The sequence below is a fragment of the Haliotis asinina genome, chromosome 12 (assembly GCF_037392515.1).
Source record: "Haliotis asinina isolate JCU_RB_2024 chromosome 12, JCU_Hal_asi_v2, whole genome shotgun sequence".
In the NCBI taxonomy this organism is placed as follows: Eukaryota; Metazoa; Mollusca; class Gastropoda; order Lepetellida; family Haliotidae; genus Haliotis; species Haliotis asinina.
Genome location: NC_090291.1, coordinates 48,846,759 through 48,863,326, shown reverse-complemented (window position 1 = coordinate 48,863,326; position 16,568 = coordinate 48,846,759). Strand labels below are relative to the sequence as shown.

General features: G+C 40.1%; 1 protein-coding gene across 2 annotated transcripts; it reads right to left on the bottom strand.

The window, feature by feature from the left end:
- Positions 1-385: 385 nt before the first annotated feature.
- Positions 386-16,223, bottom strand: LOC137258271 (uncharacterized). 2 transcript variants are annotated; one of them, XM_067795882.1, is made up of 3 exons: positions 16,151-16,223; positions 2,193-3,404; positions 386-1,370 (listed from the first exon to the last, which is right to left on the bottom strand). In XM_067795882.1, the coding sequence occupies exons 2-3, from the start codon at positions 3,382-3,384 to the stop codon at positions 493-495; spliced, it is 2,070 nt and encodes a 689-aa protein (XP_067651983.1). In that variant the 5' UTR covers positions 3,385-3,404; positions 16,151-16,223; the 3' UTR covers positions 386-492. The 2 variants fall into 2 exon arrangements, with proteins under 2 accessions (XP_067651983.1, XP_067651984.1); XM_067795883.1 differs by lacking the exon at positions 16,151-16,223 and adding an exon at positions 5,090-5,120.
- Positions 16,224-16,568: the final 345 nt, after the last annotated feature.

Sequence of the window (16,568 nt, the reverse complement as noted above, 5' to 3'; positions counted from 1 at the left end):
ATTGGAAATATCATAAATGGAAAAAATTATTAATGACTACTAATATGAAAGTTGTGTTTTCGATACTATCATACATGAACTTTTGTGACTGAAAATTACACATACATGAACTTTTGTGCCTAAAAAGTTTGTAATTTTCTCACAATCTACAAATTTAGGAATTTATTTGTGGTCTGCATCTAAATTATGGGCAGGATGCTGTTTTGTTAATAATTCATGCAAAAACATACCGCCACTCACAAGTGACGTGAAAAATAGTAATTTCTTTCTGACATTTTTGGCATTTTTTCTCAAAGTTACCTCTCTAAGATTTATTGATGATTATCAATATTCTAATGATTATCGATCAATATGATCTTTATTGACAGCCAGCCCCAGACTCCATACAGGCATATTTACCATCCAGCACCATGGATACAAATATTGCACATTGCCAATCTTATGCAATATCAATATAAGACCAAGCAGAGGACTGAGCAGTAAACACGGATTCTAATCATGCACAAAGTGACTTCGACTGAGACATTTGAGAACTGAGTTGGACACTTTCCCAGCGGTGGCAAGAGCAAAGTATTTATAAGGAGGCGGGATGTGAATCCTTGTGTGTAGACCTCCCCCGTTTCCAACTCCAACTTCTAAAAGTGCTGTCGCATGATTTTGAAAACTGGACATCTCCCAGACACATCCTCCCGCCCCCGCAGACACATGGGAAAGACATGGAAAGTGGCCCTCGATGCTGGACGCCCGGCACCATCGGATATCGGAGAGATCGACCTGGATGGGGAACTCCCATTGGCTCTTCTCCTTGTTGTACCCACGCATCCAACCATCACCGTCGATGATGTAGATCGTCCCATCTCTTACCATCACCCGCACGGGAGAAGGCACATAGGTGACAGCTGAGAATTTTTCGATTGCATTTGTGCTGGTGTCAAAGGTGTGACCTTCTTTGATTATCAGTAAGTTCTTCGCAACATTCACAGCAATGTCTGCTTTGACAACGTATATCTTTGATCCTGAGACGGATATAAGTGAGAGTGGAGTGCTGTAATGGTCGTGTGACACCTCCGCCACTGGTTCCCATGTTAGGTGGTCGGTGAGACGGTAGTATCGCTGCTGAGTCTGATAACGATCCCGTGTGTCCGACAACAGTCGATTGGATGCCAGGACATAGAGAGAATTGTTAACAGCCAATGGAATGACGCTGCGGACATCCCCCTCTAGACCTTCCAGGACGGGTCTGCAGTCAAGGGTCTGCCACAATCGACTGGATAGATCAAACTGGTAGCCCCTTCCGCGGATTGGGCTCAGGAAATATAACTTGTCATGAGAACAACATGTCCTCCAGTTGCTCTTCTCATCTAGGATTCCTGATGTAAACAGATTGAAAAAGAAATGCAAATTTGTTAAAACATATATCCTTTGTATTGTAAATAATGTTCATTTTCACCCATGTCTTATCCTGATTTAGGGGCCAATCACACTTTATGGTTTAGGGGTGGGGCATGTAATGGTGATTTTAAGGGGGGTTACCCATTTTTTCCGGGGGGTGGGGTGGGGGTGAAGGAAGAGGGGGAACATCAGTTTTGTACACATGATCTAGAGGGTCAACAATTTGTACCTATGCATATCTTAAAATTACCCTTAAAAACTATGGGAGAGGGTATGATTCATTTTGTCGTGTTAGGCTAATCTAGGCGTGTGTCAGTAAGTGCCACATTTAACAACTGATTCATGCTCATTATGATTATTATTTTCGAAACAAAGAACTCCGTGAAATTTGAATAGCAGCCCCAGTGAGATGGGAGATTTTGAATCTGAATCTGAAAAAAGTCTAGCTTCGTTTCATTCAGGGTTTTGCTTGACTGGAAAATCTATGTGGAATGGAAAATAATATGGTCTATTATATATTATTTAAAGATTAATTTATCTTCATTAAGAATAAACAGAACATTGACTCAATCAGGGACTTCCAGTTGGCTTTCGAATTTCTTTCGAAAGTTTAGAAATCATGGGATATTCCTCCGAACCACTGAGTGAGTGAGTGAGTGAGTGAGTGAGTGAGTGCCAAAATGGGGAATCAAATCTGTGCTTTTGGTATGCCAAGATGACGCTTTAACCATGGGGCTATTCACTGTCCCTCAGGAACATTTTCATGACACGCATGACATAAGTACAACTACCAAACATACCTGGGAAGGTGACTGTTCCAAGACTGAGCCAGATCTTTTGTTCTGATTTGTAGAAACTGACATCCAGACATGTTGAACTCAGAATCTTCTTCTGATCAAAGTCTACCTCAAGAATACTCTGTACAACTTCCCGACTTGGTGCCATGATGACCACACAATCTGAGAAGCCATCAGACACCTGATTGGGTGATTCTGCTACTCTTCTTGTGGGCTGAAGGTCAATGGGGACAACAGTTGTTGGTGTCAAAGGAATTGATGCCGGGGTGCTGGAATCTTCTGGAACTAGCAGACTATTTGAGCCTGAAAACTGACTACAGTCTTGATCAAGACTCTGGGCACCATTATGTAACGAGTATTCACCAGTGTCATCAGGAGACTTGACAGGGTCATCCTGCATCTCTTGGTCTGTCATAACACTTTTGACAATTTCACTGAAGTCTCTGGCTACTGTCTCCGACTCATCCTTATGAGTTTCTAGCCAGGAGTCCATCTCCTTTAGCCCTTGCTCATCCAGACCAACGCACATGCTGTGGAAGAGTTCCTTGGCTGTGGAGAGACGTCGGCTGACATCTTTGTAAGCTGCCCATGAGAATAAGAGCTCCAGGATCTGACTTGAATCACAATACCTCTGAATACTCCGTTGAAATAAGATGCATAGATGGTGGGGGGACACCTGCAAAACCTCTTCTTGGTAAATGAAGTAGTCATGAAATCGTGATTCAAGAATTGAAAAAGCATAATTTTCAACTTCTTCAATGTCATACATGTCTGCCAGAACAAAATAGTTGATGCATGTCTGAAGCTGGATGTCATTCATGAGGAACTGCACACACAGTTCCTTGAGGGAATCGATCATGAGAAAGGACACCAGTTGTGTTACTGGAGCAATGTTACTGCGGTCTAGACGCAACTGACCGGAATACAAGGAACTGATGACTGTGTCAAGGTGGGTCATTTCATCGACAGCATCACTCAAGTCCACTGTTGTCATCCCCTTGTCAGATTCCAGGAAGTTCCCAGAGAACATTCCGCTGAAGTAAGGGCTGCAGGCGGCCAGGACGCTGCGATGGACGGGTATATGTCGGCTGCTGACTGTAAGCTGAACGTCACAGAACCGTCCCTCTTGGCGGTCCTGGTTCATCTTGCACAGCAGGGACTCAAAATGGCTCCTTGGCAGGTGACTGTCCACCATTCTGGGGGATACACTCACATCTGAAATGAAAAGGATAAGTTTAGAAGAACATAACATTACTTGTGAACAAGCACAAGATTAAAGTAAGTCTTGACATGCTGCCTTGGCCAGTGTAACTGGGTGTGGAATCAACCCATAGAAGAAATCCTTACCTTGTCAACTTGTGACATGTTTACCCCCTTTGGTCAAGGTGTCTGACCTCAGAAGTAGGTGTGTGGTTAGAATCCCTGTACAGGACATGGAAATTTCATGACCACTACACCAGCATCGCTTAACGATCTCATGGCTGGGTAACGGTATTCTTGATCATGCTAACAGTAGTCCTGATCACACTAACAGGATTCTTGATCACGCTAACAGCAACCTTGATCACACTAACAGGATTCTTGATCACTAACAGTATTCTTGATCACACTAACAGGATTCTTGATCACGCTAACAGCATTCTTGATCACACTAACAGGATTCTTGATCATGCTAGCAATAGTCCTGATCACACTAACAGGATTCTTGATCACGCTAAAAGTAGTCTTATGCACTTTCAGAATGCATTGAATTCATGAGAATATTGCAACCTGATAAAATTATTTCAACCTGTTGATCTGATGGTAGAATGAAGGCCATATTGCTACTCGGTTATTTATTCATATTCCTGATCTCTGAAGGGAAATACACCAAGCTATTGCATGTCCAATTCTGTTATTCATGATCCCACAAGTAATATGGGACTTAGCTGTAAATTTCAGTCTTGGCTTGTGATACCAAAACCCAGGCACTGCATGTTCAGTGTGTCTCACTCAATCACACAAAGTCACCCTTCAGCAGAAACTGGTATCGTCCAACAGAGGACACCCTTACCTTGTCACCATGTCAGCTTGCTGACAGGGTTAATCTGGTCAAGTGCGACTGACATGATTTTCCAATTCACAGCAACAAACGAACCATCTCAAAACTAACTACACAGTTTTATCGGTGACATGATGGAAAGAGCTTGATTAAATATATATTAGGAACATGTTGACATGTAGACCTAGTTGAACAGTTCCAGTTATTGAGCATAGAATAGGGCTCGTCAAGACACAAAAATCTTTCACATGCATATTATGCATGTAGACGTAAATATTAGGCTGCACTTATACAAGACACTTGATATGTATGTGCAGCTAATTCATTGTGTACACCCAATGTTTCTGGGCTTATACCTGCGCCTTGATCAGGTAAATTAGTATTAGCCAAGCAATGCTGTGTGTAAACAATAAAGAAGTGGCACATCTATATCAACTGTACTTGTATTACCCTACCAACTTATAAATGCCTATCAAACATCTAAATTACACTTTACAATAAGAGATTGCACTAATGTATGTTTTACCACAACCAATATTATGACAATTTAAAAACATGCAATGACAAAACTATTCAACTAAGTCATTGCTTGACCAACCAATCCTATACAGCTACCTTCAACATTCCTGGCAGCTCTTCTTCTTCTTCACCTCACTGGAGTGATCATATGACAAACAAAATAAAATAAAATAACTTTCTTCTGGTGAAGAAAGACATTACAGGTACCAGTTCACAAATCAAGACTTCGAAATGCTAAACAGGATAAAAAATATTCTTCAGCTGGTGCACTGAAACAGTTTGGGCACAGAAATGAAAATACACAAACAGACACAATAAATGATGCACCATGTGAACCTACTTTCAAACGACTTAACAAGCTTGTCCTCAAGATCCATCTATCAGCTTGATCTGATAACGTCTTATTGCTGACACTGGTCGTCTTAATGTTGACAGGAAGGAAATACAAAAGAACAGTTGGTGTGAGACTAGATCAGTCATAGATAATGCTGATACTGAAGGGCACGAAGAAGCCTTACACACAGCGACTTGGAGCAACACATCACCCCTGTCATACACCAATCAATATCACGTCATTCATAAGTGCACCTTGGTTACCTGGACGATAATTACAGGTGATAATAGACTCTTATGCCAAAATTTAAGCGCTTCTGGCAATGAGCGGTGTTTATCATGCATGGGATAATTGTCTGGTTGCTGTTGGTGACATTAGATGCACGTCCACCATCTGATGACATATCTGTCAGTGCTGTAATCAGTGGTATGGAATTTAAGCTGAGAAGTATGTACAAATAAAAGAAGTAGGGCAAAGATTTTTTACTGGGAAGTTGTTTGTCTGGATTTCAGATCACATTTCTCCACTGATCATAATATTTGAATAAGTCTCTTACTCATTATATTGAAGACAATTTATAGATAATAACTTCTTTATTTCATGAATGCTACGTTTTGATACAGATTTTTGTACCATTGTCAAATGACACTCAAAAACATTTCTCACTGAGTTGAAAAATTTAATATTTGTTGCAATATGTTTAACTAAACGAAATCACAATAATTAGGCAGAAATCATTCATGAAATTTTCCAAAAGCCATGCAAACATGTAATGGGTTGTCATAGAACCACATGACTTTATGCACAGGCTTGACAACACTTCAGCTTTTAACAGATGTTGTAGAGCATGTAGAAACAGGCAGCTGAAAATAACTGCAGATAACATTTCTAAATTTACAGCGTCATTAAACATGTGTTATCAGAACATGTAACTGAAACATGTATGTAGAATATAACACTCACACTTTTGCATTGTATCATTGTCTCTAGCTTTTGATGGGAGTTAATGTCAGCTTTTCATATCACCTGGAGTGAGTTAAAATGTGCATCAATGAGTTCTTATACTCAGTCATGTGGTGCATTCAGAACCAAATGAGACATCAGCCTGCTGTTTCAGTGTTAAAATATACATTCATAATCATTTGAAAATTGATATGTATGGATTTTTGCTGATAAAACAGCACATGACTTATGATAAACGGGGATAAACCCCACTTGGAACACATTGTATTGTTTTTACACTTCTTTATGGGGTCATTTGTCACAGTATATTGATTATTTAGCAGACTCGTGAAGATCCCATGTAAAATTGATCTTTAGTAACCCATGCTTGTCGTATGAGGCAACTAATGAGATCTGGTGGTCAGATTCGTTGACATGGTTGATACGTGTTATTGTGTTCCAATTGCGTTGATCGATGCTCATGCCATTGACCACTGGGCTGTCTGATCCAGACTCAATTATTTACAGACCACTGCAATATAGATGGAATATTGCTGTGTGCCATGTTACACAACCAACCAACCAATATTTACATAAAAAATATAAGACTTTATCGTTGTAAATAACCAGTAATGTTCTGACAAGGATGTATTTAAGCAAGTTTACCTTTAATCATAAATACAAACTGGAAAGTCATTAAATCCTTACATGCTTTCTATACCCACAAAACATACATTTATTTATAGAAAATAATATTTAACCACTTATGAACACTAAATTCATAAATACAAACTGAAGTAGTTGAATTTTTACATGCCTACTGCCCTTCTAGAATATAAATTTGTTCAAAAAGACTGTTTAAACCATTTTAGGGTCAAATTAAATTCATATCAGAAAGTGAAGCAACTGGTTATAGCTAGGCTACAATGGCCACAACAAGCACAAACAGTGAGCCAATATATGACAGTTTGTGACTTGCAGTTATTCCCCAGGTCAGGGCTATGATTGATCTATTACAAGTGTCATAGACCCAGTTGAAGAATTAGTCTACTTGACGAGCTCATTACATATATAAATACTCACGATTGCAGGAAAAGTGCCCTGCATAAACACTGTCTCATGCTATGTTGCGTAGGCCACCACAGTCATACAGTTAAATGCAATCATATAATATTACCATATTTGCCATAATAAGGGATTTAAGTTCAATTTACTTTCAGAGTGAGTGAATGAGATTAGTTTTATGCTGCACCCAGCAATATTCCAGCGATATGGTGGCAGTCTGTACGTAATAAAGTCTGCGTCTGACAATCAAGTGATCAATAGCATGAGCATCGATCTGGGACACAATGATATGTGTCACCCAAGTAAGCGAACCTAACCACCTGATAGCTTTAGGCACCTCATACAATAAGGATGGGTTGCTGAAGGTCAGTTCTAACCCAGATATTCTAGGGTCTGTTGTCAGTCACAGCTAGTCACAACCTTAAAACATAAACCTGTAATGTGTAATATGGGTAATATATAACACACATAAGTAAATTCAGACTGCCATGTGAGTGTTTGGTCTCGTATACAGGTGCTTACAACAGGGAGTATTCACTGCAATAGAGAACTTAATTTGGTCCTCACAGAATGAGAAAAGTAGAATCATCACTGACGTCATGAAATGTTCTTTTGTGATGGTGACATAGTTGCACATTCATATTAAATATAATATAGAGTACACAAAAATGTTGACATAAACTATTCTTAAACTGTCATAAGAAGAAACATGATCCTGTTATTATGTCAAATACGAAACACCACCACAGGTGTCTCAATAGACTAATGCTTAGTCTCTGAATATATAAGTTTGACTGTAAGAAACAAACGTATATTGAAAAGGTGCCCAAGACTAAACCAGAGATTCAGAACCTGAGGGAATGTGTTTATCAGTATTATCAGTATTCATTACGTTTACAATAGATGTATTCATTGCCAGGTTACATTCGAGAGTATTCATTAAATTTAAAGGTTAGTTTACTTCAGGTGTCTTACTAAAATAAAACAAGAGTCATCAGAAGATGACATATCCCCCCGGCCCCCACATATTTGAAAGGACAAATCATCCAACAATTACTTATTGTGTTTTGAGACCAAGTCTGAATTGTTTCCATGGAATTCATGAAAAACATAAATGCCATATATCTGCAATCAGAAAAAGTCACCATTTCAAGATCCGTCTCGTATATCTGACAAGGTCTTTTGAAAGATATGAAATGGTTTTCGAGTAGTGCTCCAGAAACGAAGTCAGCAACATGTTCATGACGTCCGTGTCAACCTCTTTCCTCTTCCTGGTGGAAACTCTTCCGAGAAAGAGCCAATTGGCCCCGAAATTTTGGACCCTCACTCTTCCTCTTCTTCAGTTGCAGAGCTTACCGAAAATCCTGTTTATATTTTGTTTACATCTATTTATGAGGAAATTTGTAATTTACCTTTAGAGAAACGGAGGCCAATTAAACAACTAAACGTGTCTTTTCCCAAAAATGAAATTGATTTACTTAATGAAATTATCTCTTTAAAACTTCCTGCGGACTGTTCGTTACATGAAGTAAATTGTTGTGTCTATGCTGCCGCTCGAACTTTGGAGGAACTTCACACAGTTTCCAAAGAACAATCTCCCAATACTAAGAACAATAAACGAAAGAAAAACCGGTTTCAAGTTAAACTAACAGAAACTAGAAAACATATTTCCTGGATAGAGCTGTGCCTGAAATTAAGATCATTAGGGAATCCCATGTCTAAACGACAAAAGGCAATTTGGAGAAAATTAAAATTACAGTACAAAACAACAAAAGAAAAGGTACTGCTCCAAATTGTCGATTCCCTTAAGGCAAAAATAAAAGTTTGGACTGAAAGAAAGAAAAAATGGGAAAAGAAAAACAAATTTATCAAACAAAATAAACTTTTCAAAAATAATGAAAAGCAATTCTATAGGCAACTTAAAACAGGTGGTGATGGTGGGCATGATAAACGGCCTCCCATGGCTGCCAATGAAAGGTTCTGGAAACAGTTGTGGTCTGTACCCGGCGACTGTAACCTGGAGGCACCATGGGTTAGTGATTATGACCATGCAATGCATGAGAAAGTAACTAGGTCGTTTGTCTGTTACATCTCACCAGATTGCCTGAAAAGTGTCATTAAAGAGTCCAAATCTAATACAGCTCCAGGGCCTGATGGCAATCGAAACCGGTACTGGAAACTGTTCCCTTGTGTCCAAACACCATTACTTCACTGTTTCAATTCTCTTGTGGACACAGGTGATGTTCCTCCATGGTTCTGCAAAGGTCGCACAATACTCCTTCCCAAAAAAGGAGACTTGACTGATCCCAAAAACTTCCGCCCTATCACGTGTTTGAATACTCAATATAAATTATTCACAGGGTGTTTAACAAACCTCGTGTCATCTTACTGCTCGTCCAATGAGATAATTTACAGAGAGCAGAAGGGGGCGAGAAAGGGATGTTGGGGGTGCAAGGATCAACTTCTTGTACAGAAAATGATTTTGGAAGAGGCTAAAACATACCACCGCAACCTCTCCATGTGCTGGATAGACTACAAAAAGGCATATGACTCTGTCCCTCACGAATGGATTCTGAAGTCTCTTCAGTGTATTGACCTCCCTGAGCGACTACTTGATTTACTCAAGTCTTTAATGAGCTGCTGGTTGACTCAACTTGAGATGTACTCGCAAGGAGAGGTGCAGACTTCGGAATCTATTCCAATCAGAAGGGGAATTTTCCAGGGGGACTCCTTCAGTCCTTTGCTTTTTTGTCTGTCTCTGAATCCTTTGAGTTTCCTGCTCAATAGGAAGGAAGGTTACCATCCCGGACCTCCTCAGCACAGATCCCCAACACCTCTTACTCATCTCCTCTATATGGATGACATCGAGCTCCTTGCCAAAGGAGAGACCAATTTGAAAGAACAGGTTCTCCTTGTCGAGTCCTTCTCTAATGATATTGGCATGACATTTGGACTCGACAAATGTAATACTCTTCATCTGAAACGTGGCAAGGTAACTAATGATGGATCGGTCAAGTTACAAGGGGGAGGAGTTATTGAGCATCTTGTGGAAGATCAGACCTACACCTATCTTGGAATGCAAATTCGAGACAAGCTCCAGAATGCCCAGATTCAAGATAAACTTCGGGCCGAGTATAAATCTCGCTTAAAGAAAATCTGGAGTTCAGAGCTAAATGCTCGAAACAAAGTCAAAGCCACCAATACCTTTGCTGTGCCAGTCCTCTCCTATTCCTTTGGAGTAGTTGATTGGACAAAACAAGACATCCAGAATCTTGACCGCCTGACCAGAAGGATCATGTCTGATAACAGAGCACACCACCCTCGTTCCTCTCTTAATCGTTTATATATTCCAATCAATTCTGGAGGTCGGGGTTTGATTAATGCGGAAGCTCTTCATGACAGAATCTTATTGTGTACTTTTGCACATATTTATTTGTCAGATGATTCTCTGGTGATGCACGTCAAGATTCATGATGAAAGCAAGGAATTCCACAGCTACTTTAAGCGTGCCAAGGTTGTTGGACACAATTTGAAATTTGAAGTTGATTTTGTTGATGGCGATGTACTGCTGGACGGTACAGTGATGGGTGTAAACCAGGTGAAGTCTTTCACCAAGTCTGCCCAGAGTCGGTCCTTTGTGGAGAAGCTGTCTGAGAAGCCATTGCATCGTGTGTACATGCAGTGTGTGGAACAGAACAGCAATCCAACCGACTCCTTCGTCTGGATGAAGTCGGCTGGTCTCAAAAGTGAAACTGAGGGCTTCCTTTTTGCTGCTCAGAACCAGTCACTTCCCACTCGCAATCGCCAGAATGTGATTCTTAAAGAAAACATCAATATGAAATGTCGTCCTTGCAATCAATTTACAGAGACTGTCCAACACCTTGTCAGTGGATGCCCTTCCTTGGCACAAACAGCATACCTTAAAAGACATGATGGCATGGCTCGCTGCTTTTATTATCGTCTTCGCCATGCCTGTGGTTTTGACTCCGAGGTCCATCCATGGTATGACCCTGAACATGTCCAGGGCGTCCTGGAAAATGATGCTTTCAAACTTCTCTGGAATAGGCCAATATACAGCCTGAGACGAATTCCAGCCAACAAACCTGATCTTGTCCTTTTTGATAAAACCAATGAAATTATTTATATCATTGAATTTTCTGTCCCTTTTGACAGCAATGTGATTGGCAAGATTCAGGAAAAGCATGATAAATATGCGGACCTCGCCTTTGAAATGTCTCGCTTGCATCCCAAGTACACTGTCGTCAGGCTCCCCATTGTTCTCGGTGCCATTGGTTTGGTACCTCCTGATCTCTTGGCGCAGATCAGGAGAGTGCCCGGGTTCTCCACCGGGAGCACAGCCCTTCTGACAATCTGGGTAATGCAGAAGGCTGCAGTGTTGGGGAGCCTCCATATTCTCCGGAAAGTTCTTGGTGGGTTCGACTAGGCAGTGTTTCCTGGGAGAAGTCCCATTCGCTGTCTGGGCTGCGTGTAGAGGGGGCGAGGGCCCTGAGCTGATGATGAGCTTGACCAGCCTGACTGTGCGAGGATCACCCAAACCCTCTCTGCTGCATTTTCATTCTAATCTGTAAATACTACTACTACTACTAATAATAATAATAAATCATAAAAGCACTAATATCTACTAAGTAACACTGACAGATATTAAGAAGTTTTTGAGTTCTGCTCCGGAAACGAAGCACATCCCTTCATTTTGGGACAAAGTCCGAAATGTTTCCATGGAAACTGAGAAAATAATAAATCACAAAAGCCTGTAAATACCAAAAGGCACCACTTTGGGGTCTGCCACACATATCTGCCACGTTACACTGACAGATATTAAAAAGTTTTCCAGTTCTGCTCTGGAAACGAAACACACCTCTCACTTTTGAGACAAAGTCCAAATCATTTCCATGGAAACCGAGAAACTAAGATATCACAAAAACCTGGAAATACCAAAAGGCACCATTGCAGCTTCTGACTGGTATATCTACCAAGTTTTGCAGAAAAATGTTGAACGGTTTTTGAGTTATGCTCTGGAAATGAAGCACATCCCTTCATTTTCAGATTAAGTCCGAAACGTTTCCATGGAAACTGAGAAAATAATAAATCACAAAAACCTGGAAATATCAAAAGGCACCACTTTGGGGTCTGCCACACATATCTACCAAGTTTTGACGAAAAATATTGAACGGTTTTTGAGTTCTGCTCCGGAAACGAAGTCAATTACTCCATTTTGAGACTAAGTCCGAAACGTTTTCATGGAAAACGAGAAAATAATAAACCACAAAAACCTGTAAATACCAAAAGGCACCACTTTGGGGTCTGCCACACATATCTACCAAATTTTGCAGAAAAATATTGAACGGTTTTTGAGTTCTGCTCCGGAAACGAAGCCCACCCCACCATAAGACTAACACCAAAATGTTCCATGGAAAAACAAAGAAAACAGAAATGCCAAAACTCTGTAAACAGCAAAAGGCACAACTATAGGTTGAGATCATTGCATCTATCAAGTTTGGTAAAAAAATATTAAACGGTTTCTGAGTTGTGCTCCGGAAACAAAATGATTACGGATGGATGGACGGACAGACAAGGCGTCGACTATATCCCCCGCTTTACATGCTGGGGGATAAAAATTCTGATTAATATTAATTTGTTTCTTACAATCAATAATTATTTTTAATCCTGCTTTATTTTTTATTATTTCTGATCATTTGAACACCACTAGATACCACTTTATTCAAACGCACCTATGTTATATGTTAACACACACAGAGACATGTTTAGAGTGAACTGGGATTCAAACCCAAGGCCACAGGTTTGCAAGTGTTCCCAAGGGATGCAACTCTGCACGGCAAAACGATGAATCTGTTACAAAAGAGAAGAGAGAAGACTTCGGCCTGTAAATAAGCACTACTTTTATTACAGTTACAGTTCGAATTTATCTTTAGCATTATGATGTCCTGGAAACAACCCATACAAAATAAGCAAAGTCATATGAATGAGCGGTTATTCACACAAAGAATTCTACAATGGCTGATTTCAGCAGCATCATATTGCTGTACACTAACACTGTAGTTAGTATAACTGGGTACAATGACTGATACTGGCACTGATCACACTGCTTTTGAACCCGCGACGATACAGGTTAGCACTGATCTTCAGTTAACCATATGCTTGTCATAAGAGGCAACTAGCAGGATTCGGGAGAGGTGACTAACATGATCAGGTGGTCAGGCTCACTGACTTGCTTTAAATGTCTTTGTGTTCCAGTTGCATAAAACTATGTTTGTTGATGACTGGATTCTTTGGTTCAGATTTTGATTATTTACCAGACTGTGTCATACTGCTAAAGTATTACTAAGTGCAGTGTTAAACAAACCATCTAAACCAGACAGGGGAACTACAGCCTCAGTGTGAGCAGATTACTGTACTTGAATCCTTGATTCACCCGCCATCTGCAGTCTGTCCCATTTTTCCTTATTTTTAATTTCGATTCCCCACATGGGTACAATGTGTGAAGCCCATTTTCTGGTGTCTCCCGCCGTGATATTGCTGGAATATTGCTAAAAAGCGGCATAAAACTAAACTCACTCACTCACCCTTATCTTTATTAGTACAGATGTTTGTTTGTTTTTCATTAAACTACTAGCATCATAATTTGGCCTGCAGGGTTCCAGCCTTGATACAGTCAGTATTTGTTAACGTGTATTTATCTGAATTGCCTTGGTAGTAGTGATTATCAGTGGTCCATCAGATTACAATCGCATATACTTTTCTTGATAATTGGCTATTTTTAAGGTCCTTTTCATTGTTTCATAGTTTTATTGAAAAGAAAACAACATTAATTAAAGGGACATAACTCTATAAAAATGGTTCAAAGATTGTGCTAAAATGTGTCTACTTTTCAGTGTTTTCAGAGAGTGTAAATACGGTTCCACAGCACTTTATCAATATTTCTTGATAACATGGTCACTAACACCAGTAATAGCCTTGGGTTGATTTGGGGTGTATTCAACGCAAAACATCTTGAATTTCTTGTAGTAGCAAAACAATACTTCTGTTATAATCACAGTCAGATAAAGTTTTTTGAGAAAGTAAGGGTACAAGCTCTTGAGAAAGAGAGAGCACACTCTTCATTTTCACCCGTTTCAGGACAATAGGGAGACTGTGTGCCCCTGTGACTGCAAGGGTAAGAGGTTGGTAAGCAGTCCACACATAGAGTAAGTGATTGAATAAGGGGTTGTAGGCTGCATTTAGCAATACTCCAGCAATATCACAGTAGGGGAACACCAGAAACGGGATTCACACATAATACCTATGTGTGGAATTGAACCTGGGCCAAAGATGACAAGAATTTTTTATGGATGATCAACTTCTTTATTGCAGGGTAGCGGTATAGATTCTTATACCGTTTTCAAGCGTTTCAGGGCCTTTGGCATAACAAGCAAATGCCTTAAAAAACTGGTCCACACCCCCAGCCCCCACCCAGCAATAGAACCACCAAACAGCATAGCCACACAAATGGCTGTTAGTGCCCTCAATGGTATGATTTGTCATAACTCAACAATATTCATTACACAGCAAACTTTTGATCATTCGCACACTTGGGCTACTTCCTAGATACAGGTCAGTGATGTAAACAACCGCTAAGTATTGCCAATCAGCGATTTCGGCAGAAAACATGTTTACTGCGAGAACTGGAAACCCGTGAGAATAGGAGATGGACCTATACTGAAAGGGAGATGGTGTTTTTGTAGACTGAACCAGTTTGTAGCCTCGGTGATTTCGTAACCCACTCTGTTTCGTAGACGGTGATTTCGTAGACTTGTATAAATAATTGAATAATATTATTCTGCAAGCATATTAATTTTAAACCACTTGACTTATGTGTTCTGAAGATTTTTCTGTTTTGTTTACAGTGATACAATGCTATGGAACAGCTGAAGACATAAAAAGTGTGATTGAAGAAGGAACGAATGTTAGCATGGGCGGATCCAGTCTTTAGAAAAAGGGGGGTTGCAAATCTCCTCCCCTCTGGATCCGCCACTGATTAGCCTGTAAAAAATCTGAATTTGTGTTCAGTGGCATAACAAAGGTGAAGCACTTTGTTGTGGTGAATGTTAATTAGGAACTAGTGAGTTGTTTTGATTGCGTTTTGTTCATTACTTTGGCGTTGACCCATCCACCTTCTCCACTGCTACTTCTGGGCTTGTGGCTGTATAGCTGAATGTTGATCAATTCTGTGGTTGTGAATGTTAAATAGGAAACAGTGAGTTGTTTTGATTGTGAAGTACTGTGTGTATATTCAAGTGTGTTGTTAATTATCTGTCGGTGACCAACCCACTCTATATCCTTCTTCTCCACTGCTACTTCTGGGCTTGTTTCCATAGCTGAATGTTCATCATACTTACCTATTATGTATTTCAGAAAATTCAGAGATTATTACATTATTTGCATGCCACTCATCATGGTTTTTTTTACTAACGTCTACGAATCCACCGCTCATTCCATCTACGAATCCACCGGATTTCCACTGGTCTACGAATTCACTGCAAGCCTACTGAAAGCTACCAAATGCAAACACATTGATCTTTTTTTCACTTTTGGGTTTCAGTTCAAATCCAATCTGGGGATTCAAGAGATTACTAGATGCTACATTAGTGTCAAACAAGGGCCTGGGTACGTTCACATTTGATTTATTCAAAATAAGCATTTATATTAAAAGGCTCGGCACGTATATGTTCTGTAGTCGGTGTAGACAGGCGAGTATGTAGGCTGCAGCAGGGGTGGAGTCTTATCTTGTCAGCCTCCTGATGGCCTTAACCTCTTTGGTCATGTGGACAAATGTCTGATCTCAAATCAAAAGATCCGTTGTCGAACCTCACCACAAGTCTCGACATACCGCTACAGGGCCTGGGCTGATACAGACTACTTAGGTCTATAAACACGAACTACTTACTTGCCATTCTTTGGCCTTCACCATCTTTGAGGATGGACGTCTTTACTTGTTTCATGCAAGGCTGGTTGGACATTGTTTCAAAACAACATGGAACTTACCATCAGGCACTACTCACGACACACAGTCTGTACATACTGTAAACGTTTTCTCAACCAAAATACTTCGTCCGCTCTCCATTCCAAGGGAGAACACTCTCGTATATTAAGCATACCACCAGCCGCTAAAACGCACATGCGCACACGTTGAATCTGAATACTTGACACGATTTGTATTCTTCACAAGAGGATCCTGTGTGAGATACACGAGGTAAACTCTCCCTGGTGCAAGATATGGCATGCATTTTAGTTTTCGTTATTTCATAAAACCTTTTGATCGAATAGTAAAAACGAATTTACCAAATCAATGTGCCTGGGGACATAGAGCAAACCACTTAACTTAATTTCTGGAAATAAAACTAACAACTCGGTCATATATAGCAGAGTACACATCTGTAAATTGGACTGGGTTGCTCAGAGA